The 23,903-nt window shown below is 44.8% G+C and overlaps 9 protein-coding genes across 15 annotated transcripts; 3 read left to right on the top strand and 6 right to left on the bottom strand.

Moving 5' to 3' along the window:
* Positions 1-400: 400 nt before the first annotated feature.
* LOC6730230 (serine protease 1) lies at positions 401-1,327 on the bottom strand. Its single transcript, XM_002105477.4, has one exon. The coding sequence runs from the start codon at positions 1,266-1,268 to the stop codon at positions 459-461; it is 810 nt and encodes a 269-aa protein (XP_002105513.1). The 5' UTR covers positions 1,269-1,327; the 3' UTR covers positions 401-458.
* A 1,605-nt stretch (positions 1,328-2,932) lies between these two features.
* On the bottom strand, positions 2,933-3,853 carry LOC6740467 (serine protease 1). Its single transcript, XM_002077276.4, has one exon. The coding sequence runs from the start codon at positions 3,796-3,798 to the stop codon at positions 2,989-2,991; it is 810 nt and encodes a 269-aa protein (XP_002077312.3). The 5' UTR covers positions 3,799-3,853; the 3' UTR covers positions 2,933-2,988.
* A 958-nt stretch (positions 3,854-4,811) lies between these two features.
* On the top strand, positions 4,812-5,773 carry LOC6730231 (serine protease 1). The gene has a single exon (XM_002105478.3). The coding sequence runs from the start codon at positions 4,812-4,814 to the stop codon at positions 5,661-5,663; it is 852 nt and encodes a 283-aa protein (XP_002105514.2). The 3' UTR covers positions 5,664-5,773.
* Positions 5,774-5,928: 155 nt separating this feature from the next.
* On the top strand, positions 5,929-7,879 carry LOC6730232 (prolyl 4-hydroxylase subunit alpha-1). Its single transcript, XM_002105479.4, has 5 exons — positions 5,929-6,201; positions 6,254-6,417; positions 6,473-7,446; positions 7,499-7,664; positions 7,745-7,879. The coding sequence occupies exons 1-5, from the start codon at positions 6,017-6,019 to the stop codon at positions 7,837-7,839; spliced, it is 1,584 nt and encodes a 527-aa protein (XP_002105515.1). The 5' UTR covers positions 5,929-6,016; the 3' UTR covers positions 7,840-7,879.
* Positions 7,694-12,461, bottom strand: LOC6730233 (prolyl 4-hydroxylase subunit alpha-1). 2 transcript variants are annotated; one of them, XM_002105480.4, is made up of 6 exons: positions 11,827-12,461; positions 9,739-9,893; positions 9,517-9,673; positions 8,280-9,135; positions 8,059-8,224; positions 7,694-7,999 (listed from the first exon to the last, which is right to left on the bottom strand). In XM_002105480.4, the coding sequence occupies exons 1-6, from the start codon at positions 11,997-11,999 to the stop codon at positions 7,899-7,901; spliced, it is 1,608 nt and encodes a 535-aa protein (XP_002105516.2). In that variant the 5' UTR covers positions 12,000-12,461; the 3' UTR covers positions 7,694-7,898. The 2 variants fall into 2 exon arrangements, with proteins under 2 accessions (XP_002105516.2, XP_044779188.1); XM_044923253.1 differs by lacking the exons at positions 9,517-9,673; positions 9,739-9,893; positions 11,827-12,461 and adding an exon at positions 9,281-9,419.
* Positions 12,462-12,654: 193 nt separating this feature from the next.
* Positions 12,655-16,492, bottom strand: LOC6730234 (prolyl 4-hydroxylase subunit alpha-1). 2 transcript variants are annotated; one of them, XM_016173752.3, is made up of 8 exons: positions 15,972-16,492; positions 14,946-15,100; positions 14,740-14,887; positions 14,002-14,213; positions 13,780-13,928; positions 13,217-13,720; positions 12,986-13,151; positions 12,655-12,776 (listed from the first exon to the last, which is right to left on the bottom strand). In XM_016173752.3, the coding sequence occupies exons 1-8, from the start codon at positions 16,148-16,150 to the stop codon at positions 12,676-12,678; spliced, it is 1,614 nt and encodes a 537-aa protein (XP_016036984.1). In that variant the 5' UTR covers positions 16,151-16,492; the 3' UTR covers positions 12,655-12,675. The 2 variants fall into 2 exon arrangements, with proteins under 2 accessions (XP_016036984.1, XP_016036985.1); XM_016173753.3 differs by lacking the exons at positions 14,946-15,100; positions 15,972-16,492 and having other exon boundaries at positions 14,002-14,226; positions 14,740-14,880.
* A 566-nt stretch (positions 16,493-17,058) lies between these two features.
* LOC27206394 (prolyl 4-hydroxylase subunit alpha-1) lies at positions 17,059-19,510 on the bottom strand. Of its 2 annotated transcripts, XM_016173713.3 has the most exons (6): positions 18,844-19,510; positions 18,587-18,777; positions 18,363-18,517; positions 17,799-18,224; positions 17,546-17,720; positions 17,059-17,191 (listed from the first exon to the last, which is right to left on the bottom strand). In XM_016173713.3, exons 1-6 carry the CDS (start codon positions 19,332-19,334, stop codon positions 17,169-17,171), a joined length of 1,461 nt encoding a protein of 486 aa, XP_016036986.1. In that variant the 5' UTR covers positions 19,335-19,510; the 3' UTR covers positions 17,059-17,168. The 2 variants fall into 2 exon arrangements, with proteins under 2 accessions (XP_016036986.1, XP_016036987.1); XM_016173714.3 differs by having other exon boundaries at positions 17,059-17,720.
* Positions 19,511-19,623: 113 nt separating this feature from the next.
* LOC6730236 (prolyl 4-hydroxylase subunit alpha-1) lies at positions 19,624-21,640 on the bottom strand. Its single transcript, XM_016173705.3, has 6 exons — positions 21,411-21,640; positions 20,684-21,353; positions 20,181-20,630; positions 20,062-20,121; positions 19,838-20,003; positions 19,624-19,777 (listed from the first exon to the last, which is right to left on the bottom strand). The coding sequence occupies exons 1-6, from the start codon at positions 21,578-21,580 to the stop codon at positions 19,680-19,682; spliced, it is 1,614 nt and encodes a 537-aa protein (XP_016036988.1). The 5' UTR covers positions 21,581-21,640; the 3' UTR covers positions 19,624-19,679.
* A 94-nt stretch (positions 21,641-21,734) lies between these two features.
* LOC6730237 (prolyl 4-hydroxylase subunit alpha-1) lies at positions 21,735-23,893 on the top strand. 4 transcript variants are annotated; one of them, XM_016177845.3, is made up of 9 exons: positions 21,735-22,134; positions 22,187-22,320; positions 22,371-22,521; positions 22,575-22,774; positions 22,828-22,955; positions 23,003-23,446; positions 23,499-23,540; positions 23,597-23,762; positions 23,817-23,893. In XM_016177845.3, exons 1-9 carry the CDS (start codon positions 21,935-21,937, stop codon positions 23,879-23,881), a joined length of 1,530 nt encoding a protein of 509 aa, XP_016036990.1. In that variant the 5' UTR covers positions 21,735-21,934; the 3' UTR covers positions 23,882-23,893. The 4 variants fall into 4 exon arrangements, with proteins under 4 accessions (XP_016036990.1, XP_044779190.1, XP_016036989.1 ...); XM_044923255.1 differs by having other exon boundaries at positions 23,006-23,446; XM_016177844.3 differs by having other exon boundaries at positions 22,843-22,955.
* The last annotated feature ends 10 nt before the right edge of the window (positions 23,894-23,903 follow it).

Here is a 23,903-nt window from a genome sequence, read left to right on the forward strand (position 1 = left end):
ACTCAAGTATTAAAAATATTCCTTAAGCGTATTTTATTTACCTAAGCGTTACAAACTTGACAATTCGTGAGTACACGTCATAAATTTTCAACAGACACTGTGATATCATGTGATAATATAATGTGATCCGACTAAAAAGTATTGCGTTTTGTTGTTCTTTAAGGTATTTTAAATAAATATCATACCATTCTGGGGGAAATACTAAAAGAATTGTTCCTAGCAAACAAGAAATTTCACATGCAAAAGACTGACCTCCTTAGTAGTTACGATTCCATCTACCAAGCCTCAGTCTATAGAATAAAATGCTCTTAATTATTTCCGAAATTAACATATTGACAAACGACAAACAAACAAAACTTGGCCATCCAAAATAGAACAAAGATATTAAAGTAAGCAAATATATGTTCTATAAATTTTATTAAAAATTCCCCAAAAAAAACGGGAAAAACAGTAAGCTCTTAGTAGGAAATGCCGGTGTTGTCGCGGATCCAGTCCAAGTAGCCGGTGACACGGCTGAAAACAGCAGGAGCACCAGACATGCAGCCAGCGGCGGAGCCGAAGGAAGTCACTCCGACCAGGCGGTTGCCCTCGTGTGTGACCAGGGGACCACCAGAGTCACCTCCACAGGTGGACTTGCCGCCGTTCGTGTTGATGCAGATCATGTTCTCATGGAGAGACCACGAGCGGCTGCAATCACCCTGGGACATGATCTGGACATCGACGGCCTGGAGCCAGTCGGGCAGTGGGCTGCCATCGTAGGTGCCGCCCCATCCGGAGGCGACGGCCCACCATCCAGCGTAGTCCTGGTAACGGTCGTTGAAGCTGGGCAGCTCCACCTTGTTGACCAGGTGCCAGAAGTCGACATGCGGGGTGCGGATCAGGGAGATATCGTTGTGCAGGTTGCCGCTGTTGTAGTGGTGGTGCTGGACGATGTTACCACTGCCCACCCAGTGGGAGAACTGGGGCTGGTTGCGCAGGCTGGCTCCGTAGTTGATGGTCACTCCATTGGCTCCGTTGGTGCAGTGAGCGGCGGTCAGCACCCAGGTGTTGCCAATGATCGAGCCACCGCACCACCAGTTTCCATTGCCGCTGAACAGCAGACCCACGATGTAGGGCACCTTGCCCTCGTAGGCTGGGTAGCCGTTGGTAATGCGACCCTGGATGTCCTTGATGGGCACGGGGGTCAACTTCTGGTCCTGCTGAGCAGGAAGGGCAGGCAGGGCAGTGGCTGCGGCCACGGCCAGAGCCAGGAATACGAACAGTTTCATCTTGGACAGGTCTTACAACTCATGGTTTTTCCGAAAACTGAACGCACTTTTATACTGAATCAATGGCTTATCATCCTCATGAAACGACGGCTGTATATTTTGTCCAGAATTTGGCATGATAAGTTTGCCGTCTGATAAGTGGGAGGAACGCGTCTATTGTGAATATATGGCGTGTACTTAAGATTGCAAGTTTCGTAAATTTTGTAACGTATAAAAACTCAATTGAGCAAAGGATGTATCACAAATGCTTAAAGGGATTTTCTCCGCATGTTTTCTACAATTTATTTTATTGTGTATATATGATAGTCTGAAGGTTTCGATATGATGCTGGAGTGATTCATTGCAATGCTGAATGAGTATACAAATAAGGAGTGAAAGCCACAATCAGTTTATAATGCTAGGCTGATTAACTGAGCTCCTAGGAGTGCTTTTTTATCAGCAAAGACAGACATTTATTTATGGTTCCTACTCGAGCAATTATTATTCGTCGTACGTGTGCCCAAAACTAGATGAGAGATATAAGTGTCATTGATGACGAAGACAGGAAACCCTAGTAAATTGCCTTTCAGATCATCTGAGATTTAATGAAACCAGAAATTTTAAATTTGAACAGGAAATAGTTAAGTTTAAGAAACAATCGTGTAACCATTATAGTGTTTAGACAGCACCTCTAGGTACGGTAAGATTACTTCGAACTTATTCAAATCGTGCCATTCTTCAATTGCCAAGTACCGACAATAATTCAATATTTCGATCATAAATACAATTCATAAACTTACAATGTGTGCACTTCCTCTGCACTTATCACCTCTAATATACAGCCGTTGTTAGGTGCTCCCTACTTGGAATGTATTGACGATTTCACTAGGATCTCCTTCTAAAGTGTGTCGTTTTTTTTTTTCAAGTCTTTTAAATTAATATACATGACTATATAGCGATCAAAATATTAATATCTATACAGGGAACATATTTAACAATGTTTTCTTTGCAGAAAAGGCCAGATCTATGAACAATATTCCTGGTAGTTATGATGTGGCGCCATCTAGCAATGCTGATCAGTCGTTACAGCACTGAGCTTCTGTCACACACCACTTGTGTATCTGCAGGCCGAGCTCAAAACGAGCTGCTTGTGTGGCAGGATAGGATGAGTATGATATTTGTAACGGGTTCAGAATAAAGCTACAAGGGATTAATTCGTTTTCCCCAATCAGAAATTCTTTATATAAACATGTCTTCCTATAATTTTAAGGTATATAAAATACAGTCTTTAATCAAGTTCAGAAAAGCGAACAAGTATTGCAAACTCGAGATAGCTTACTACAATCTTTTTTGATTATAAATTTTTAAAATGGCATACTAATATGTGAAAAAAATATGAATACCGTTCTTGGTAGGATTTCATAGAAAAGAACACTAATTATGGGATTGCTTCATTAAAATTATAATATAATATCAAGCAGAAGAAAATAATAAATTATCCAATCCTAAATAAATTGGGAACGCATTCAGCCTTCATCTATTTTTTTTTTTTATTATAGGTTCCGAACAAAATGTTCATACTGACCAACGTTGTATTTAGCAACCGTATTCATGGATAATCTAACAGATTGTTGGTATCTAAGATGGTAGGTATGGTGCAGTAAAGATATAAAAATCAACAATTGTATGTTCTATAAATTTTATTAAAAAATTCCCAAAAAACGGGAAAAACACTAAGCTCTTAGTAGGAAATGCCGGTGTTGTCGCGGATCCAGTCCAAGTATCCGGTGACACGGCTGAAGACAGCGGGAGCACCAGACATGCAGCCAGCGGCGGAGCCGAAGGAAGTCACTCCGACCAGGCGGTTGCCCTCGTGTGTGACCAGGGGACCACCAGAGTCACCTCCACAGGTGGACTTGCCGCCGTTCGTGTTGATGCAGATCATGTTCTCGTGGAGAGACCACGAGCGACTGCAATCACCCTGGGACATGATCTGGACATCGACGGCCTGGAGCCAGTCGGGCAGTGGGCTGCCATCGTAGGTGCCGCCCCATCCGGAGGCGACGGCCCACCATCCAGCGTAGTCCTGGTAACGGTCGTTGAAGCTGGGCAGCTCCACCTTGTTGACCAGGTGCCAGAAGTCGACATGCGGGGTACGGATCAGGGAGATGTCGTTGTGCAGGTTGCCGCTGTTGTAGTGGTGGTGCTGGACGATGTTACCACTGCCCACCCAGTGGGAGAACTGGGGCTGGTTGCGCAGGCTGGCTCCGTAGTTGATGGTCACTCCATTGGCTCCGTTGGTGCAGTGAGCGGCGGTCAGCACCCAGGTGTTGCCGATGATCGAGCCACCGCACCACCAGTTTCCATTGCCGCTGAAAAGGAGACCCACGATGTAGGGCACCTTGCCCTCGTAGGCTGGGTAGCCGTTGGTAATGCGACCCTGGATGTCCTTGATGGGCACGGGGGTCAACTTCTGGTCTTCCTGGGCAGGAAGGGCAGGCAGGGCAGTGGCTGCGGCCACGGCCAGAGCCAGGAATACGAACAGTTTCATCTTGGACAGGTCTTACAACTCATGGTTTTTCCGAAAACTGAACGCACTTTTATACTGAATCAATGGCTTATCATCCTCATGAAACGACGGCTGTATATTTTGTCCAGAATTTGGCATGATAAGTTTGCCGTATGATAAGTGGGAGGCACGAGTCTATTGTGAATATATGGCGTGTACTTAAGACTTCAAAGTTTCGTCTTTTCTGTAATGTGTGAAAACTCAGTTGAGCTTAGGTTATAATGTGCAAGGTGTATTTGTCTTACCATATTTCCCAAGACATTTTGTTTTTATTTTTATGTTAGTCTTTAAGGTTTTGATATAATGCTAGAGTAATCGTAGTATGGACTTTCCAGTGCAATGCTGAATGAGTGCAAAAATATTGAATGAAAGCCGCAATCAGTTCAAAATTTTCAGCTGGTTTACCGAACTCCTAGTAGTACATTTTTATCAGTAGAGAAAGACATTTATTTATGGTCGCTACTCAAGTAATTATCATTCATCGTACGTGTGGCCTAAACTAGATTAGAGACATAAGTGTCATTGTTGAGGAAGATATTCGTACCTAGTAAATATTAAACATAAACCTTTCAAATCGTCGAAGATGTTAGCAAACTACGACTTTTAGATTTAATTATTTACATATCTAGTTTCCTGTTTCGCTTAAAAATATAATTGTATCCTTAAAGGACAAAATCTAAAGATTAATTTCGTCATATGATCATGAAAATGTCATTTTATTTGATTTCTGTATGTTGGTTCGATTTGCCAATGTGATAATCGTCTGGGCAATCTTTAATTTGATATAAATATAAGATCAGAGGATTACCGAGCATATTATTACAGGCTACGGACTTACTCTAATAATGCCACTCATCAATTGCCAAGTAAAGGCAATAATTTAAATCTTATCAGCCAGCTTAACTTGCCACGGCAGAAATCTGGCAAAATATATTGACACCAAATATTACTAAAAAGCGACAAGAAACCATGATATTGATAAGGCGATGGTATAAATGCTCGGTCCGTTTCTGAAAACGGCACAAGTTGTTAGACCTGCCAAGATGAAACTCTTCGTATTCCTGGCTCTGGCCGTGGTCGCCGCCACAGCCATTCCTACCCCGGAGCAAAAGTTGGTCCCCACCCCGGTGAAGGATGTCAAGATCCAGGGTCGCATTACCAACGGCTACCCAGCCTACGAGGGCAAAGTGCCCTACATCGTGGGTCTGCTGTTCAGCGGCAATGGAAACTGGTGGTGCGGTGGCTCGATCATCGGCAACACCTGGGTTCTGACCGCCGCTCACTGCACCAACGGAGCCAATGGAGTGACGATCAACTACGGAGCCAGTCTGCGCAACCAGCCCCAGTACACCCACTGGGTTGGAAGCGGAAACTTCGTCCAGCACCACCACTACAACAGCGGCAACCTGCACAACGACATCTCCCTGATCCGCACCCCGCACGTCGACTTCTGGCACCTGGTCAACAAGGTGGAGCTGCCCAGCTTCAACGACCGTTACCAGGACTACGCTGGATGGTGGGCCGTGGCCTCCGGATGGGGCGGCACCTACGATGGCAGCCCACTGCCCGACTGGCTCCAGGCCGTCGATGTCCAGATCATGTCCCAGGGTGATTGCAGCCGCACTTGGTCTCTCCACGACAACATGATTTGCATCAACACCAACGGCGGAAAGTCCACCTGCGGAGGTGACTCCGGTGGTCCCCTGGTCACACACGAGGGCAACCGCTTGGTCGGAGTGACCTCTTTCGTCTCCTCCGCCGGCTGCCAGTCTGGTGCTCCCGCTGTCTTCAGCCGTGTCACCGGATACTTGGACTGGATCCGCGACAACACCGGCATCTCGTACTAAGTGATTGAGCAGTAACGAATTTAGCAAAATTTATAGAACACATTGTCTGCAGACATTTAGATTACGGATGAGAAGGTAGACTCTAAATAAATACCTGCAATGAGAATATATCCACCTGTTCAGCTATGAAATTTGAGGGCAGGAGATGGAGAGATTTAGAGAGTCAAATCGAACGAGTTGTTTACTTAGCATCACTTGTGAGGGTGTTTGTATCTGACATCTTTGTTTGCACAGCGTTTCTGTCTGGATACGTGACAGTTTCCAAATGGAATATCGTTCTATTTGGCTCAGTTCGTACTTGAATAGGAACCAGTCTACATCAGTAACTCGTGCATCACAGTGCTCTGTTCATAATGTTGGATCGGCACTGTCTTTATGTTGGGATTTTCCAGCTTATAATTTTGGCTGGAGTAGCGAATGGTGAGTTTTACTCATCGGTTGACAGCATGCAGGATTTAGCACAAGTGGAAGAAGAACTCCTAAATGCCACGCGTTCGTATGTGGAGTCCCAGCAAAAGCAGCTTGACTTCTACCGCAGGTACTACGACATAATCGAAAGTAGTCTGGAAAATGACTTGAGTATTTAACAGGTATGTTGAGCAAATAAAACAGGAACATGAGTGGGCGACATCCCAATTAAAGCTGGATGACTATCTCGGACACCCATTGCATGCCTTTAGATTGATCAAGCGATTGGTTCAGGATTGGGATGCACTGATCTTTGAACCCATACTCGCCAACAACGCCAGAGAAGGTAGGTATTGTAATCCCATAATTAACAAAAACAATAAGTTCTGAACACCCAAAAGAGTTCCGTGCATTCGTGGAGGTTCTGAGCAGGGACTTGGGCTACCCAGATCAATCTGAGCTCCAGGGAGCCATCAAGGGCTTGGCCAGGCTACAGAAGGTCTATAATCTCGCGACCTCGGATTTGGCCGATGGCATCATCGGTGGTTTTACCTACGGTTCGGACTTACAATGGCGTGAATGCTACGAAATAGGCGTACAGCTCTTCGATCTCGGAGAATATCAGAGATCTCTGGAATGGCTTCAAGTGGCATTTATCCTTCTCCAAAATAGTCCAAGAGAGGAAAAAGATGAGGATCACTACTATTCGGATATCCGTGAGTATGCATCCATGGCTAATTTTGAGTTGGGCAATCCAAAGAAAGCCGGAAGACTACTGAGTCAGATCCTTGAATCGCAACCAACACATTCCGCCCAGCAAACTCAAAAGTATCTGGAGAGCAGGGTGTCAGGAAAGAATGTCAAGGAGACGAACCCCTCTTGGTTTTCCAACTATACTAGGTTATGCCAGGGCAGAAGATTGCCCGAAGAGCGAAGTGGTGATCCCTTAAGTTGCTACCTGGATGGAAAACGCCATGCTTACTTCACCTTGGCTCCATTGCAAGTGGAACCGGTACACTTGGATCCGGATATAAATGTTTATCACGGAATGCTGAGCTCCAAACAGATTTTATCCATCTTCGAGGAAGCGGACAAGGAGGAGATGGTTCGGTCCGCTGTTGCCGGAGATGGTGGAAAACGCACCGTGAGAGACTTGCGGGTCAGTCAGCAAACCTGGCTCGACTACAAGTCCCCGGTGATGAATTCCGTGAGTCGGATCATCCAGTTTGTATCTGGATTCGATATGGCCGGAGCGGAGTATATGCAGGTGGCCAACTACGGAGTTGGAGGGCAGTACGAGCCGCATCCGGATTACTTTGAGGTCAATCTGCCGAAGAACTTCGAAGGAGATCGCATCTCCACCAGCATGTTTTATGTGGGTTATAGTTCTTTAGTTCTGAATATTTTACAAGCTTCTTATATTGTAGCTCTCTGATGTGGAACAAGGAGGTTATACCGTCTTCACCAAGCTTAATGTATTCCTGCCTCCTGTCAAAGGAGCTCTGGTCATGTGGCACAATCTTCATCGATCCCTGGATGTGGATGCTCGCACTTTGCATGCTGGCTGTCCAGTAATCGTGGGTTCCAAGCGGAGTAAGTACACTTTCAAAGAGAAGTTCCTCTTTTCATAAGAAACTAAAAATTGTATTTATCACTTCATGTTCATATTACAGTTGGCAATGTCTGGATGCACTCGGGCTACCAGGAGTTCCGTCGTCCCTGCAACCTCACCTCAGATAGCTACAAGTCGCTGGCCTATCGAGATTAGGTGTAATTTACACATTTAATAAATTAATATCTTATTTTAATTGGCGTTGAGTACATTTTCTAGTCGAAGTCCCTGTAATGCAGTGAGATTTCCTGGCCCCTTTTGAGATCGCAGGGCCTTACATTATCCTGATTGCGTTCCCGAATCCATACATTGGCAACTAGTCGAATGAATTCATTATAAACTGAATTAGCTGCACGGTCTAAAAGATGCACTTACTCCATTTGCTGCCCTGCAGAACAGGACAAGCAGCGTGTTTGGTTCGAAAATCCTGGTCTCCAGAGGGATGTAGATTGTACCAAAAGAGAAGGCTTCCTTTTTCTGGGGTCACCAGCAGTGGCAAAAAGGGAAATGCGGTTCCTCCACCGGCTTCTACATCAGATAGCTGGAAAATATTCAGTTAATTATTTTAAAATATTGAGAAGCTGCAATAAACACACGTAGTAAATGCCCGTTGCAATCCGGTTGCCATGAAGATCTCCTTCCTGGTAAATGTGGTTTTCGGGAAAGCTGTCCCAATGCGGCTCATAGTGTCCACCGATCCCATAGTTTGCCACTTGCAGATCCTCTGCATAATCCATATTCAAGCCGGAAAAGTCACCTACATGATGGCTAAGAAGTTTCGTCGCTGCGTTCCTGGAGTAATTGATGGAGGCACCTTGACTGGTGCGGAAGGCGGCTGCCGTGGAACCTCCATTTCCCCCCAAGGAGTACACAGTGGATCTTTTTATCCTAGGCCTAGCTGTTTTCTGAAGGGATTCCGAGTCTTTGGAGCCAATAACCTGATGCAGTTGCACCACTAGAGGGTCCAGGTGGAGCTCCTCCAACTTAAAAGGAGCGTAGCCCAAGCGACTCTTCCTTAAGCGACACCTAAGACTCCTTTGCTTGGATGGAAGTGGTGCCAGCTCGCCTCGACACACCTGCTCGTACATACGAAACTCCCGGGATTCATGGTAGTCTCCAGGTCTTCGTGCTGTCAAGTGAAGCAACCCGTTCTTGTCCCCATCCGTGATTAGCTCCTCCAGTTGCTGACGAGCCTCTAGAAGGTGACTCCTTTGGTCCGGTTCTATGGAAAGCACATGGTTCACCAGACTCAGGGCACTTTCGTGGGCGCCCATCTCACGATGATATTCCACCACTGCCTCCATAAAGTCTAGGGACGCCGACTCCGACCCGTAGGACTGTTCTCCGAGCAACTGCATCGACTGCTGCAGCCAAGGCACCGTGTGGTTGTAATCTCGCAAGGCGTACAGGTGCTGGCCAAGGACAAAGCAATCCTGCCACGACATGGCCGTACTAAAGGGTTTATATATAGTTATTACCGTGTTAATTGTTTATTTTGACAAAACCTTATAGTAGTATGTTAAACATAAATTATTAGCAATTATGTTAGATAGACAAAAGCAAGCCAAGTCGTTAACTTTATAGCTTCCTTTCCCACCTTACTGGTTTCGCTCAAATATCCCAGTCTTAAATTCACAACATAAAATGGCTCCGGAATAAAAAAAAACTTATAATTGCTGCTTTGTCATCTTATGACAACAAATTAAAAGCGCAAAAGCTTCCAGATTGTGTTGGGCCATCTTTTCAACAAACACTTTTTTAAACTTCCCATCGTGTGTTCATCACAATACCAAGCTATGGTATTAGAGTATTTATATCATGGCCATTGCTCACCCATATTTAACGCCATTCAGGATTCCACTGGCCAGCTCAGCCACATCCAATTGATAAGTCTGCTGAAGTCGCGTAAGAGCTATCGCCGATCCCACAAAATCGTCCTGTGAAGGAAAGCTCAGATTCTCCTTAAGTCTCGCCATGGTATCTAGATAGTCTGCAGGAACAAAAGTTCATATCACATCTCACACAATATAAATATGGATATAGAAAGAAACCCACTTGAGCGACTCGAATCCGCCGTAACACTGCCCTCGAAGGTTTCCCAATCGCTGTGAAGGCGTTTTATCAGCCGGAACGCGTTCACCGGATTGTTGAGGTAGTCGTCGATTCCATCGGCGGCATTCAGGTGCTCCACGCGGATGGCATCAATCTCACTGAGATCATAAACAAAGTAATCATTAATCAGACTCATAACTAAAGGAATTTGCATAAATTAACTTAGTTGGGATGGTCAAACTAAAACTTAAAGTTATCTGGCTTATACACTGGCAAAACGGAACCTGAGTTTAAGTCTAATTAATAAGGCTTTTTAGAGACACAAAGATACAAGATACCAGATACCTCGAGATTAAATAAATTGTTATACATTTCAATATTTATATTCGACTTTTTCCATATTTAAGAAATATTCCAATGTTTTAAATTTATCGCTTAGTAACCTTTTAAAAACTCTTTCCCTGGTGTTAATGAATTTAAGCACCTGCTGATTGGGACCATTTTTCAGAATTAAGGTATGAAAAAATATCTTAAAAATAAGCAGTACTGCCCAGAAATGTATTCAAGTTTAGTTTTATCGGTGGGTTACCTGTTTTGAATAATTAACGCATTTATTTTCACGCCTGTCGCCTGCATTGTGGCTAATTTAGAAGTCATTAAGTTGGGAGCGTAACCATAATGTGAATCTAAAGCAAGACACAAACTAATTTGAGCTCACTTCTTTTGTTGGAAACTTCATTGTGCTGATGATTAAGTGGCAGGCAGCACTTGTTCCCAATAAATCTATTTTATTTGGGCTTTGAAAAGGAGACGCCAAGCAATGAGTAAGTCAGAGAAATTAAATTTCTTACAGGGCCACACATTGAAAGACCAGTTTTTTACTTTTTTACGGCGGCTGACTCAGGTCGGTATAAATATTATACTTTACAATTTGTTAACGGTTTCTTATTAGATGGCCAGGAATCCGGTTTGCAAATGCGCACGATAAACAAATAACACTGTATGTTATGCATATCCGAGGCGATGAGTGCACCATATTTTAAGATCCGAAATCTGCCAAGTCGATGACACTTATGAGTATTTCTGAACAACAAAATAAACTAGCGGCAATTGTTTCTTAGATATCGATCTGGGATGGTAGCAATCGATTTGAACGATAATGAAATGCAAAATTCAACAAGATACTGAAAGTGGTTTGCCGTCGATTTGTGCTTTATATGAGCCATTAATTAGTATAATAACCGGCGCGAATAAATCAAGCCAAGAAATAGGAGAAATTAGCAGTCCATAAAATAAATATCACCCGGCGCATCCGAACAAATAGCATCCATCGGTTGGGGAGTTTAAAATCTGCAATCGGCGACAAATCGCTGGGTTGCCATTCACTTTTATGGCAACCGGTCGGTCGTTGAGGCACAAATCAGCATAATTGTAATAAAACTAACCGAAGCTAACTAGAATTTAATATCTCGGTGAGCCATCTCTCCCACACCCGACTTTAATTAGCCAAAATCGAACCAGCAGCTAGAAATCTGCCCACCCGAGTTCGATGTGAATTTTTGATTTGCGTGGGCGGTTGTGTAGATGACAGCTGAAATGAAAAATTCACAATCGCATTCCGACTGACATCTACTGCCAATTGTTTTTCATTCTAGTTTTTCATCTGGAAAATATAAGCCTGGAAAATTGATGGTCTCTGCCAATTAAAAGTGGCATGTGTGCAAAATGCGTATCTCATTTGCATCTGATTAAAACTGACCATCTGGAATCAAAGTGTAGTAGGCTCGGCTAGAACCTGAAAAACTTTCCATTTTAATCTGGCCTTTTAAAAGCTTCTCGCTGGAGGAGCAATGGTCGTTAGTCTGCGAAATTCTTTTAATTCAGTTCATTCCACTCTCATAAAATTAACATAATTATTTGATTGGAACATCAACACAAGTTTCTGTAAAATGTGCAGATAAATTCATATATTTTTATTAGCTCAAAAAAATATTGTCGCATTGGTAACTAACTAGGTATTTTGCATTTCTAACATTATTTTTCATTTAAAAATTATCCTTGAAAGATGGCTTAAAATTCTATCCCTTTTACCTCTGTAGCGCCTCAGCGTGCTGGTTAATTTCATTCACATAATTTTGCAGCTCTGCCAGGAGAACGACCTCCGTTTCGAACAGCTTTTCCAGGCCCGAGGTGGAACTGAAGAACTCGCCGCGGCAGGATAATACCTGCAGGACCAAGAGAAGAACGCACTTGGCCAAAAGCATCGCACTTAACCGATAAAACGCCACCGGCTTTCAGAACGCGGATCGCGCTTAGCTTGTTGTTCCAGCCGCGATTCGTTAGGAACTGTTTTCAGTTGGCGGCAAAAGCGACGATCTTTGAAAGATCTGATGAGAAAAAGCTCGCGGCGTTTGTGATCAAGCGTTTTCGAGCTGCGGGTGTCGATCGAGCAGTTCCAGCGCTCAAATCGAATGGAACGGCGTTTCTGGTCAAAGAACTGCCCGCGGGGGCCAGGTTCTGCTTGAATGGAGCCCATAAAGTGAAGTGGGTTCAATAAACTGAATTGTGTAAGTGCGTGTACATAGGCAAAAGTTATGGCAGTTGTTCCAGGAATCACAGCTCAATCTCATACTTTTCCAGCCAGTCTGAATTTCCCCGCTAATTACTTTCACTTGTCTGCTCGCAGCAGTTGTCACTTCACAGGCCCGAAAATATTCAAATCCCCCAATGAAACTTTGTCCGTGAACTTGTTTATGCAAATGAAGCCGGCAAATGAATACGCAACTGGCTTTTGGCTCATCTCAAAGCCAGTTCGCTTCGTTTGTTTTGAGTGTTTTGAGTGCTTTGAGTGATTCTGCCGAGCACTCAAGCCCCTTAACCCACTGAGTCTGTTCAGGCCAAAAAAGAGACACGCTGAGGTTAACCTGACTATCACGATCTTTATTTGATTATCTCGTACTCCAGTGACACCTCGTGATCCCGGAAAACGTCGCAGGGTCGGGCGAAGGTCTGGGTCACCTCGTGTATCCACACGTTGCCAACTGCAAAGATCGGGCGGAAATGAATCACATTAATTGTGTATGTCAACTCGAGGTAGCTGGTGGTCTCACTTCACTTATGAGTGCATTAAATGTGATTAACATTTAGTTTACCTCAGTATGTGCTCGGAAAACTGAAGTTCTAATTAGTTAGTTAGTTATATGGATAGTTAAAGTTTAAGACATGAAGCAACTGCCTCCAGGTTACTTACTCCACTTGCTGCCCTTGAGCACTGGACAACCGGCGTGCTTGGTGCGGTAGTCCTTGTCCAGGGAGCGGTGAAGGTTGTACCAGAAGAGAACGTTGCCCAGCTGCGGCTTCACGGCGATGTCCAGGAAGGGAAAGGCGGTGGCCCCGCCCTGCTCCACCTCGGATAGCTGTTCGGATAAGATAATTGCTCTTACTAAATCATGTAGGGGATTACGGCCATGTAAGAACTCACATAAAATATGGCAGTGGCAATGCGGTTGCCCTCCTCCGCCGGATAATGATTGGGGTCCCGGAAGAAATCCCAGTGCGGCTCGTAGTGCCCACCCACACCGTAGTTGGCCACCTGGAGCTGCTCGCAGAAGGTGGTGTCCAGCCCGGTGGCGTCCTTCAGGTCACGGAGCATGCCCACCATAGTGGGATGGGACTCGTACGCCAGCCACGCATTTTTGCTCACCCGGAAAGCGGACTTTTTGAGCTGTCCGCCGGGCAGGGGATTCACTGTGGAGCGATGCATGCGGGGAACAGCCATTTCCCGGAGCTGCGAGATCTTTCGGGGACTCAGCATGTCGTGGAAGGTTGCCACATAGGGATCCAGGCTGTGCTCCTCCAGCTTCAGTGGCGCCAGAAAGCGATACGGATGGTTTCCCCGGCTATAGCGGCACCGCAACTCCTGGCGGGCAATTGGATGCACCTCACCGCGGCACACCTTTTCGTATTTGGCGAACTCCTGCGATAGCTGTGGGAATGGAATTAAACTTTTAGCTCCTCATTATTTCACAGTAACCTTAGACTTACGCTGTAGGAGTCCGAGTGCTTTGGTAGATACACATCTTCGATGTCCTCCGGAGGCGCCGTTCCCTTGTCGCCGAGATGCCAGTTCCTTATTCGTTTGGGATCGAACTGAAGGACTCGCTGGCTCAGCTCGAAAGCCGTGTCGAAATCGCCTAAAATCGAACGAATGAGTATCCTGAATGCTGGCCAATTCCCCCATCCCCACAGGTTTTATTTTTTGCTCACCCAATTGGAACAAACTCTTGGCCGTCGCCTCCATTTTGTTGAGGGTAACCGTATCCGGTCCGCTGGTGGGCGCTAGGTGGCTGGAGGCGTGGCTGGTCTGACGTCGCAAGCGTTCCATCGATTCCCGCAGCCAGACCTTGGTGTTGTTGTAGTCCTCCATTTCAAAGAGTTGTTGACCCAGCTCGAAGCAATCCTGCCAGCTCATATCGGAGCTAAAAATAAAGGCTGGAAGAGTTTTGATAGGTTCTTTCAACTACAATATACCCTTAAATTGAATGTTGGATAAGTTATTCAAAATGTATGCTGATCATGGGGGCTTTTTCCAAAATTAAAATTCCATTGACGCATTAAGAGCTGATTTAGTCAGAAATTATTATAAACAGGAAACATGCCTAATTTATAGTATTCGGAAGCACCTCTTTCGCCTAAGCTCATTTAAAACAATTAATTTCAATTAAATAGCTCTGATTATTGTCAATAAAATCAATTTTTAACTTATATGTTTAATGCAATATTGCAACTTTAAAGTTGCAATTTTAAATGTGCTTAAAATTTAAATTTTCCACGATCTAATAGTCGGTAGACTTCCCAAAACACCTGCTAGAGTGATTTCGATTGGGGTTAAGTAATAAGGGGAGCCACTCGATTGAACTGGGATTAGATGGGATAGTCCGTATTTTAAGCCTGGCTGGTTATTGCTTATCCGCTTCCGCCACCCAACCCACTTTGAGGTCTCACCCGTATTTGACGCCATTCAGGATGCCCTGGGCCACTTGGGCCACGTCCAGCTTGTAGGTGCTCTGCAGGCGGACGAGGGCCAGGGCAGCACCCTCCACGTCCTCCTGACTGGGGTAGCTCAGGCCGTACTCTCTGGTAGCATTGAAATCTGGGTGAGAAGGCAAATCTTAATAGCAGTAATCCTAGCATGGTGTGGGTGCACTCACTCATCTCCTCAGCCATCAGCTGCACTCGTCCCTCCATCAGAGACCAGTCCGTGTGGAGGCGCTTCATCAGGCGGTACACATTCACCGGGTTGGTCAGGTAGTTCTCCGTGTCCGATGCGGCCATGGTGTGCTCCTTTTCGATGGAGGACAGCTCGCTGCGGATTGAACGAGTTCGGACTAGAGTTGCCTACCAGTTTGGTCGATTTATGAGTCTCGTGTCGTCATAGTAGCCCATACACGTATTTCGGCTTAATTAATTCTAATTTATGTGTGATTCTATATTCATAATAGTTTTAATGACCGCCGCGATAAGAAACAACGGCGCGAAATCAAATAAAACGAAAGCGAAATGCCAAACACAAAGCCAAAACCTGATAACCAATATTCGCTGATCCGGCCAACTGTCAGAAATGATCAAATATCTGGGGCTATACTTAGCAGATTAGGCTAACTACTCCAGATTGGTGACAGGTGGACATCTGTGATAACTCTTAGCCAAATTCACTGGCATGACAATCTTTGCAAATGTATAGCAGACATTAAGTCTGGCACCTTGTGATTCGGCGGCTACGTAAACTAGTTTTCAAAGGGTAGTAAAACTTTAATGGATTTTCTTACGACCAAAGGCTGTAATTAAATTAGCATTGTTTCAAATATCGTGTTCTAACAAAAACTATTGTGGGCCTTTAATGGGCCACAGATCGACCATTGAATTCCCGCTAAAACTAAGTCCACTTCGTATTGGCACTCAGAGTGTATCCCTAAATATTCTGATGTCAATTCAAAGGCTTCGATAACACAAGTGTTATTCAGTTTCAAAAGTTGTTGCTAACTGGTTAATCCTATTCAGCCAAAGACGTGACTTGACAACATTTATACGGGTTAACTTTGCTATCAGGTTACGCTATTGTATAATCCATAAGCGAATACGATTTGTTGTTTCAATAATCAAATGGATATGTCTATCCTGAACTCTCCTCAAATGGGCCCCTTAATGAACTATATCAATTTCATGGTTCTACTCACCTCTCCAGGTGTTGTAGTGCAGTTTTGATTGTATTAACCTTTGACCTCAGTTCCCTTGTAAGATACTGCTCCGTATGCAAGAGATCCTCCAGACCCGTAATGGATGAAAAGTAATCCGAGGCGAGTGATCCCTGAGCCAGTAAGGAGAACAGTCCCACCAGTAACGTGAGTCCACGCATTGTATGGTTGTACTACTCGTATATATCCTTTAGTGTTCTAGTAAATATCCTTGCTACGGATAATCAGTACGTTCTTGAAGATCTGCAAGTCCGCCGATGTTCGCGGCTCGTGGCGAACTGATCCAAGATCATCTTCGAGAGATATCCAATTTGAGACATCTCCAGAGATGCGGAGAGCAAACCGGCGGCGAGAATAAATTTCGCATGTGCGATGGCGAAACTAGTTGCGGTGGCCTATGATTTGAAGAAAACTGTTTTATTAGCCAGTTCTGTGCATGTTCCGATGCGGAGAAGTTGGCAAGAGGAGCGTACGGGTTTCTTTTCGGCCCGGCGTGTTTTATGGCTTGTTTTGCGCTGATTTACTGATGCTTATCGGCCCGGCGAGCTCGTTTCGAATTCTTAATTCTGAACTCGATTCGCATTCGGATCGGATTCGAATCGGCCATTGTCTTTAGCTAGAGATTAGACCAGCCAGGCATATTAATACGGGCTAATTGGCAGTTAGCTGTTTGATATTTAAGACTGCAGTTCGACTATTTAGCAGCTCCGGCAGCTAGGGCCGATTAACATTTCGCATCCGACTGTTGCGACAGTTCATATTGGCTTGCGGTCTATTGTTTATGGATTGTTATGGATGATTCCCCCGCAGGCTGCCAATTTGGAGCAATGATTTGTTAATGAGGCGACCATCATAACTCACACTGCTGGGATCCGCAATCTTTGCTGATTTACGGACTTCAGAGGCGGCGGCCAGCACACTTGTTTTATGGCCCAGTGTTTGAGCAGCGGGCTTCCTCTTAACGACAAACAAACAAACAAACAATTATGGATGGCAGCCTTTGTTTGCCCAGCCCATTCACACCGCCGGATGGGCACTCCCAACGGGAAATAACGCAATAAAAGGCTGATTTTTAATCAAGTGCCAAGGTCAACTTTATTTGATTCCCCAGCTGGCAATTAATGCACATGTCGCACGGATCGGGAAACCATGGAAACCCATCAGGCCTCGCTGCCCACGTCAATTGAGTCCTGTCCACGCGGCTGCATGCGAAATTGAGATGAATAAAAATGGAAATTAGCAAAGAGAAAGTGAGAGTCGACCACGCGATACCCTGTAAAGAGTTTGTCTCCAAAGAAATGACTGCTTTGTATAATAAAGCCAAATTATGTGGTTCTTGGAAAGAGTTGGCAATGAAAAGATTCATATTACTTTCAGCGACGATTAAAATATTTTTGTACGAATATTTTGTGGAGAACTAATATACCCCCCACAGGGTATCTCGCAGCACGTTCGACTGACAAGCGATGACAGCTTGTTTTGGGATGTGGTAAGTGCGACTGGGCCGCAAACTCAATCCCGGCACGCAAGCGAAATCCATCCACGCCGCAACTTACACAACTGGACGCCCAGGAGCACGGGACAGATGGCCTGGCCACTGCGGTAGTCCCACTCGGATGACGAGCCCCCGGCGGATCGTGTGCGCCAGTGGAGCAGCGAGCCACGTGGGACATTCACGCCGAGCTCTAGCTGCGGAAACACCACGGCTCCTCCCATTCCGGGTGCCTGCAACTAAGCCGCGGGGAATGGATCGGAAATTAATTAGCGACACATTAGTCATTTAATTAGGCCGCGCTGGATAACACGTACGTTCAACATGAGACGTGCCACATGCTGCAGCTCCGAGCTATCCTCCAACTTGGTGATGTGCTCGTGACCATGGCGACGTCCGGTCCAGGGATCTAGGTCCCCAGTCTCAAGTCCCAGGAGACGACTAATCCTTCCAAGCTTCTTTTGTGCCAGTTTGGATAGCTTCAGCGATTGATAGCTAACTCCTTTTGCATCCTCCTCATCTATGAGCTCCAGCAATTCACCGGATTCCTTCGGCGTCAATACATCGTGATGCAAAACTATATATGGATCTGAACTGATGGGCTCCAACCTGGAGGGCTGGAGGAGCAACCAGGGCGAACTTCCATCCAACTGGCATTGGTTGAAGCGACTTCCTGTTGAGACTTGCTGTGTTGCTCCGCGACAAATCTCCTCAATGAGCAGCTGCTCCGTGGATTTGGATTTCTATGTAAAATAATAATTAATTTTTGTTGTTAGTCTGATATCTAATCATTCTTTAATAATAAATCTTACTCCCTGGCTCCTTGAAATGACACTACCTGCGGCTAAAAATGATTTTGCATCTCTGATTCACCCACTTACTTGCTTCTTTGGCTTCGACTTTTGGCCCCTTCCCTTGGGCAATTCGTTCTTGGCCATGGCTTTTTCAATCTTTCTTTTGGCCTTTTGAATGCCTTGGTTCATTGGTAGCAGCAGTAGAAGCTCCTCGGCAGTTGCCAGGGCTCGGGAAAGCTCCCCTGGAAAATAAAAGAAACGAAATTTGGAATTCTGGCCGGGATATTGCACTTAATCCTAGGCCAACCTACCAGCGCGGTATTCAATGTTGAGAGTTGCCTCCAGGATGTGCACACGTCCGCTTTCCCGTTCCCTCTGCGATTCCGTGGAGTTTTCGGAGGCGGAGGGCAGCTTCTCTAAAGCAGATTCTAGCCAGAACTTGGCCACAGGAAAGTCCGACTTGCGAGCCACTTCCAGGCAGTCGCCCCAGGACATGGAGGAGCTGAAATTATGCAAACAATTTTTGATTGCTTTGGTTTTTCCATTTTCTGGGCTTCAGCTTCCTCACCCCAATTTGAATCCATTCACCACGCCCAAGGAGAGGCTATTCGAGTCCAATTCGTAGACGGATTGCAGATGTAGCAGATGATTCAGAGACTCCTCGTAGTCCTCCTCGCTGGGAAGGGTTAACTCCCTGTCGGACAACCGTTCTCCGAACCCTATCTCCAGAGTGGCATTCGCCTTCTGCTCCAATCCGGGCCACACACTTTCGAACCTCTGGAGAATACCAAAGACATTTAGTGGATTTCCCATGTACTCCTCCACACTATCCACTTGACTGTGGATCTCCTCGATGGCGGAGGTCTCCCTTCGGATCTCCTCCAGCTGAAGCTCCAATCGCTCGATATAATCACGCAACCCATCGATGAGCTGCGTTTCGGTGTACAGCAGAGCCTCCAGTTGCTCCTCTCCCCTGGCGAAATTAGCTCCAGCAAAAGATTCCACGAGCAGAAACAGCTGAAGCAGCCACAAAACACTAAAAACCATCGGCATTTGCATAATTAGATGTCTTCGGGCCTTTTTTCAGTCTTTTCGTTCTTCACTTTGCTCTTGGCCCTCGGGTCAATGACTAGAGATATTTTCTATATTATGTATTAGATCGTTTTTCGAACCGACTGGAGAGCGCTCGACTGACCGGCTTGAATCGTGGGGCTAAACTGAGGCCAAGGCCCCCATTTCCCATATATCTTAGAAAAGTGGTGAGATTAGTTTTTTAGTCATTCGATTGAACTTTGTTTATCTACCAAATGATATTTAACCTTTGTGGTGAGTATAATATGGCTTACTATTGGATTAATACAAGTATTTATTTGAAAGAATTACATTATAATTTTACTGTGGTTATTATTTGTCCTTCAAATGTAAAAATTTTCCCTCATCGCTGCTCAAGCCACAAGGTCTCCTGAATTCCTGAGCAGCCACATGGAACCACTCATTGCAAACTAAAAGATAAAATATCTCACATCGGAAACAATAGCTAAAAGTGTTTATGCTTTACTTACTCCACTTTGATCCTTGGAGGACTGGACAACCAGCATGCTTCGTGCGAAAGTCCTTGTGGGTAGAACTGTGCAGATTGTACCAGATTAATAGACTTCCCTTCACCGGCGGAACAGCCAATCGGAGGAAAGGAAAAGCTGTGGCTCCTCCCAGAGCAACATCATTTAGCTGAAGAAATAGAAGATGGGGTTACAGTTGTGTTTGAATTTGATGTCAGAAGGCTTACGTAGAAAAGAGCAGTCAGCAGGCGGTTGCCCTTCCAGCTGAAAACATTTTGACCATCGTCCTGAAAGATGTACAGAAAATTGTGGAAGCTCTGTCGTCTCACATACTGGATGAGCTCACCTCCACGAAGTCAAAGTGCGGCTCATACTGTCCCCCAATTCCATAGTTGACCAGCTGCAGGGGCTCCGCACTTTCCGTGCTTAGTCCGGTGACATCCTCCAGGCGCTGTTTAATCTTGGAAAGCCAAGGATTCGCATCGTACCATAGCCAGGTGTTTCGACTTATCCGGACCTCAGTTGTGGTGGAGTTCTCGATTTGACCCACCTTTGAACGCTCCATATTACCTTTGCCGTGCTCCATGATCGTATCTATCTCGCTGTCCCACAGAACTTCGTGAACGTACGCGACATAAGGGTCGATATTTAATTGTTCAATTTTGAAAGGTGAAAGATGATAGTAGGGAACTCCCTGGTGGGAGAGCCAGCATCTCAAATTCCGCTGATCCCGAGGAGATTGATGGAGTTCTCCTCGACAAACTTGTGTATATAGCTTGTAGCTCTCCTTTTGCTCCTTATGAAATGGGTCAGAGTGAATGATAAATTTTTAGTAAGGAATGTACCTACCTTTTGAGGCAGTTCCGCTTGCTCTCTAGGAACAAAACTTCGCTCCCTAGCCAATTGGCCTTCGTACAGTATCTTGTTCTTGAGAGCATCCTCATGATCAGGCTTCTTGTCCAATATTTCATTATTTAATTTATGGGCTAATTTTAGATTTCCCAAACCATTGAAGGCGGGTGAAAGGTGCTCCAGAATCTCGACATCGCTCACATTGGGTGATATAAAACCTAATGGTTTACCGTGCAATCGTTTTCTGGCCTCCAATAGCCACTCGGATGCGTAAGAGTACTCCTTAATCTGGCAGAGATTCTTGCCCAGCTCAAAACAGTCACTTGCACTCAACGAGGTGCCCAGTGGATTCTTCTCGCCGGGAAGCAGAACGCCAGAAGCTAGGTGGTCCGTGTTTAGTTGGTAGATATTCTGCAGCCGAAGAAGAGCGCGGGTGGCTCCGTGTAGATCTTCTTGAGTGGGTCCTTTAAAGTTGATCTTCTCGAGCGAATCACTTAGGTTGTTCTTGTAGGTCTCAAAATTACTGGAGTCGAACAAAGGATCAAATACATTAAACTTCCAGTCATGAACGAGGCGTTTAATGGTGATGAAGGCATTGATGGGATTGCCAAAGTATTCCTCGAGATCGCCACGATCATTTTGCTGCTCGTCTATCTGATCTAAAAATCTTTGGTGCAAAATAAACATTTTTATATTGATTGAAAGATATTCTAATTAGAAGCACCTTTTCAAGTTCTCCTGTTCCTGCTGAGCCCTTTCAAGATATTCATCGAACTTTTCTACTATAAAAGCCTCCACGTCGAGTAGTCTTTCCAGCTCACTTATAGCCGAGTAGTAATCTCCGTTGACTGAGAAAACGCAGATTAATGGTAAAATAATACTTAGCCGGAACATGTTGACTGTTCAGTGTCCCATTTAAGACTGTTCTGGATTCCAGATAGACAATTTCGGTGACTGTCTGTCTGCCATTAGTGCAGCTAAACAAACATTGACACAGTTGGGTATTTTTCGGCATTTCTAATACAAAAAGTAGAGGTTCCCGATGAGGATCCGCTAAGAAAACAGAGAGTAACACGCTTGCGACCTCTCTATCAATATTCAAAGAACTAAAACATATTATTGTTAAAAGTTTTCATCTTTCATCTGGCTTGGAAAATTAAGTAAAATCAGAGCATAAAAAATGGATTTCCCCACCTGAAAGCGATAAATATACTATATTCCGGGTTTTCTCGCTCAGTTGACCACGAGATGCCGAAGCTACTCATTTCTCTAGCCATTTTGTACTTACTAGTTTTAGTCAAGAGTCATAGCAAAACGACAATATTGGAAAATAATTATGCCATATCGATATACGACATGGGTAAACTCATCGACTATGAGCACTACCTGCTGAATATCTTACAGAAGTTCGCAAATGCACTGCAGCAAAGAGTGGACACAATAGAATAGTAAGTGGAAACTGTAAGTTAAGAGATTATTTATGATTTCTTATCACTAAAGCTACTTGAAAATGACTGATAACGATCGAGAGAAGAAACTCCCCGAAGATCCTATTAAACATTTTCGGATCACTCGCCGCTTGTACTCCGATTACCTAAACTGGATGTGGTTAATGGAGGAGCAGCCATGGGAGAGTAGGTAATATTAGTGCATAGGAGTGATTTAACTTATTCCGATTTTCTAGCTCTTGTTAATGATATAATTGCCATTGCACCGCAAATGCCAACATTAAAGGACACTGAGGAGGCCATCAGAGGATTAAGACTCATTCAGTGGACTTATTCACTCCCAACTGCCGAAATGGCCAAGGGAGTTCTTCAGGACGTCCATCACAAGTAAGACTTAAATAGGCTTAGATGGAAAGCTAATCGTGATGTTATTACCTAAGTACATCGCTGGATGGAATGCAGTGTATTACGATTGCCAGGCACATGGTCAAGAACAAGGACTTTATTCGTGCCAAGGAGTGGTTGATGGTGGGTTTGAAGATGTACGAGGCAGATGAAGAAATCGAATATATCTATTCTCAACTCGGAATGCCCTTGGTCGATTTCTACGAGCTTTTCGTGGAGATCCAAGATAACCTAGGTAGGATTTTAAGCATTAGCTATAGTTTTTGCTGTGACCATAAAGTTCTACAGGCCTTCGATTTTTAGCCATGAGTGAGCTGCAACTCGCTATTAGGAATTGGCCGGAAAAGGTCAGTCTGCAAAGAGCCCTTTCTCGGCTAAAGATTAATATTCGTATTGGCAAGGAGTTAGCGAAAAAGGTAAGAAATTGTATTACACAACTATTACTCAACTCTTTCTGATTTAGAAGGAGAAGTCCAAAGGAGTCTATAAGAAATGCTGCAGTTCGGAATGCCGACCTACCACGAAACTTTATTGCTTGTACAACACCACAGCTTCGTATTTCCTTCGATTGGCCCCCCTGAAGATGGAACTACTGTCCCTCGATCCCTACATGGTGCTCTTTCATGATGTAGTTTCTGACAAGGACATTGTCAGCATTAGGAATATGGCTAAGGGTAGACTTGCACGAGCCGTTACCGTGAGTAAGGACGGAAACTATACAGAGGACCCCGACCGGACCACCAAGGGCACATGGCTAGTTGAGAATAGCAAACTGATCCAGAGATTGTCGCAACTGACACAGGACATGACCAATTTCGAGATCCACGACGCGGACCCTTTTCAGGTTTTGAACTACGGAATAGGCGGGTTCTACGGCATCCACTTAGACTTTTTAGGAGAAGCAGAAGTAAGACCATGTTCCAAAGTTGGTTTCCCTGATAAATTTGAATCTTCCCCAGTTGGACAACTTTTCGGATCGCATCGCCACAGCCGTGTTTTATGTAAGTAATACATGTTTTAGGGTGAATGTTTTGTAATCCTCCCCAATCATCCGAAGTTGAGTGACGTGCCCCAAGGTGGGGCCACCATATTCCCGAAACTCGGACTCTCCGTGTTCCCCAAGAAGGGCTCAGCACTTCTGTGGTACAATCTTGATCACAAGGGCGATGGCGATAATAGAACAGCCCACTCAGCTTGTCCCACAGTTGTGGGTTCTAGATGGGGTAATATAGTATAGACAAATCCATGTGCTCATTATAAATAATTTATTTTTGCAGTCATGACCAAGTGGATAAATGAAAGGGAACAAATTTTTAGGAGGCCATGTCTGACAAGCATTTAGAATATTGAATAATAAAAACTAT

This window comes from Drosophila simulans, chromosome 3R (assembly GCF_016746395.2).
Source record: "Drosophila simulans strain w501 chromosome 3R, Prin_Dsim_3.1, whole genome shotgun sequence".
NCBI classification, from domain to species: Eukaryota; Metazoa; Arthropoda; class Insecta; order Diptera; family Drosophilidae; genus Drosophila; species Drosophila simulans.

Coding starts and splice junctions, on each gene's coding strand:
- LOC6730230 (XM_002105477.4), bottom strand. CDS start 1,268: ATGAAACTGTTCGTATTCCTGGCTCTGGCCGTGGCCGCAGCCACTGCC.
- LOC6740467 (XM_002077276.4), bottom strand. CDS start 3,798: ATGAAACTGTTCGTATTCCTGGCTCTGGCCGTGGCCGCAGCCACTGCC.
- LOC6730231 (XM_002105478.3), top strand. CDS start 4,812: ATGCTCGGTCCGTTTCTGAAAACGGCACAAGTTGTTAGACCTGCCAAG.
- LOC6730232 (XM_002105479.4), top strand. CDS start 6,017: ATGTTGGATCGGCACTGTCTTTATGTTGGGATTTTCCAGCTTATAATT. Junction 6,202..6,253: donor CAGCTTGACTTCTACCGCAG/GTACTACGACAT, acceptor AGTATTTAACAG/GTATGTTGAGCAAATAAAAC. Junction 7,447..7,498: donor TCTCCACCAGCATGTTTTAT/GTGGGTTATAGT, acceptor CTTATATTGTAG/CTCTCTGATGTGGAACAAGG.
- LOC6730233 (XM_002105480.4), bottom strand. CDS start 11,999: ATGCTTTTGGCCAAGTGCGTTCTTCTCTTGGTCCTGCAGGTATTATCC. Junction 9,674..9,738: donor GGCGGATTCGAGTCGCTCAA/GTGGGTTTCTTT, acceptor TTGTTCCTGCAG/ACTATCTAGATACCATGGCG. Junction 8,225..8,279: donor TTGCAACGGGCATTTACTAC/GTGTGTTTATTG, acceptor AATATTTTCCAG/CTATCTGATGTAGAAGCCGG.
- LOC6730234 (XM_016173752.3), bottom strand. CDS start 16,150: ATGCGTGGACTCACGTTACTGGTGGGACTGTTCTCCTTACTGGCTCAG. Junction 13,721..13,779: donor AGCACTCGGACTCCTACAGC/GTAAGTCTAAGG, acceptor CCATTCCCACAG/CTATCGCAGGAGTTCGCCAA. Junction 13,152..13,216: donor TTGCCACTGCCATATTTTAT/GTGAGTTCTTAC, acceptor TTATCCGAACAG/CTATCCGAGGTGGAGCAGGG.
- LOC27206394 (XM_016173714.3), bottom strand. CDS start 19,334: ATGCAAATGCCGATGGTTTTTAGTGTTTTGTGGCTGCTTCAGCTGTTT. Junction 18,518..18,586: donor CAACATTGAATACCGCGCTG/GTAGGTTGGCCT, acceptor TTTATTTTCCAG/GGGAGCTTTCCCGAGCCCTG. Junction 17,721..17,798: donor TGGCACGTCTCATGTTGAAC/GTACGTGTTATC, acceptor CCCGCGGCTTAG/TTGCAGGCACCCGGAATGGG.
- LOC6730236 (XM_016173705.3), bottom strand. CDS start 21,580: ATGTTCCGGCTAAGTATTATTTTACCATTAATCTGCGTTTTCTCAGTC. Junction 20,631..20,683: donor AAGCGGAACTGCCTCAAAAG/GTAGGTACATTC, acceptor CCATTTCATAAG/GAGCAAAAGGAGAGCTACAA. Junction 20,004..20,061: donor TGCTGACTGCTCTTTTCTAC/GTAAGCCTTCTG, acceptor CTATTTCTTCAG/CTAAATGATGTTGCTCTGGG.
- LOC6730237 (XM_016177845.3), top strand. CDS start 21,935: ATGCCGAAGCTACTCATTTCTCTAGCCATTTTGTACTTACTAGTTTTA. Junction 22,135..22,186: donor AGAGTGGACACAATAGAATA/GTAAGTGGAAAC, acceptor TTATCACTAAAG/CTACTTGAAAATGACTGATA. Junction 22,775..22,827: donor GGAGATCCAAGATAACCTAG/GTAGGATTTTAA, acceptor AAAGTTCTACAG/GCCTTCGATTTTTAGCCATG.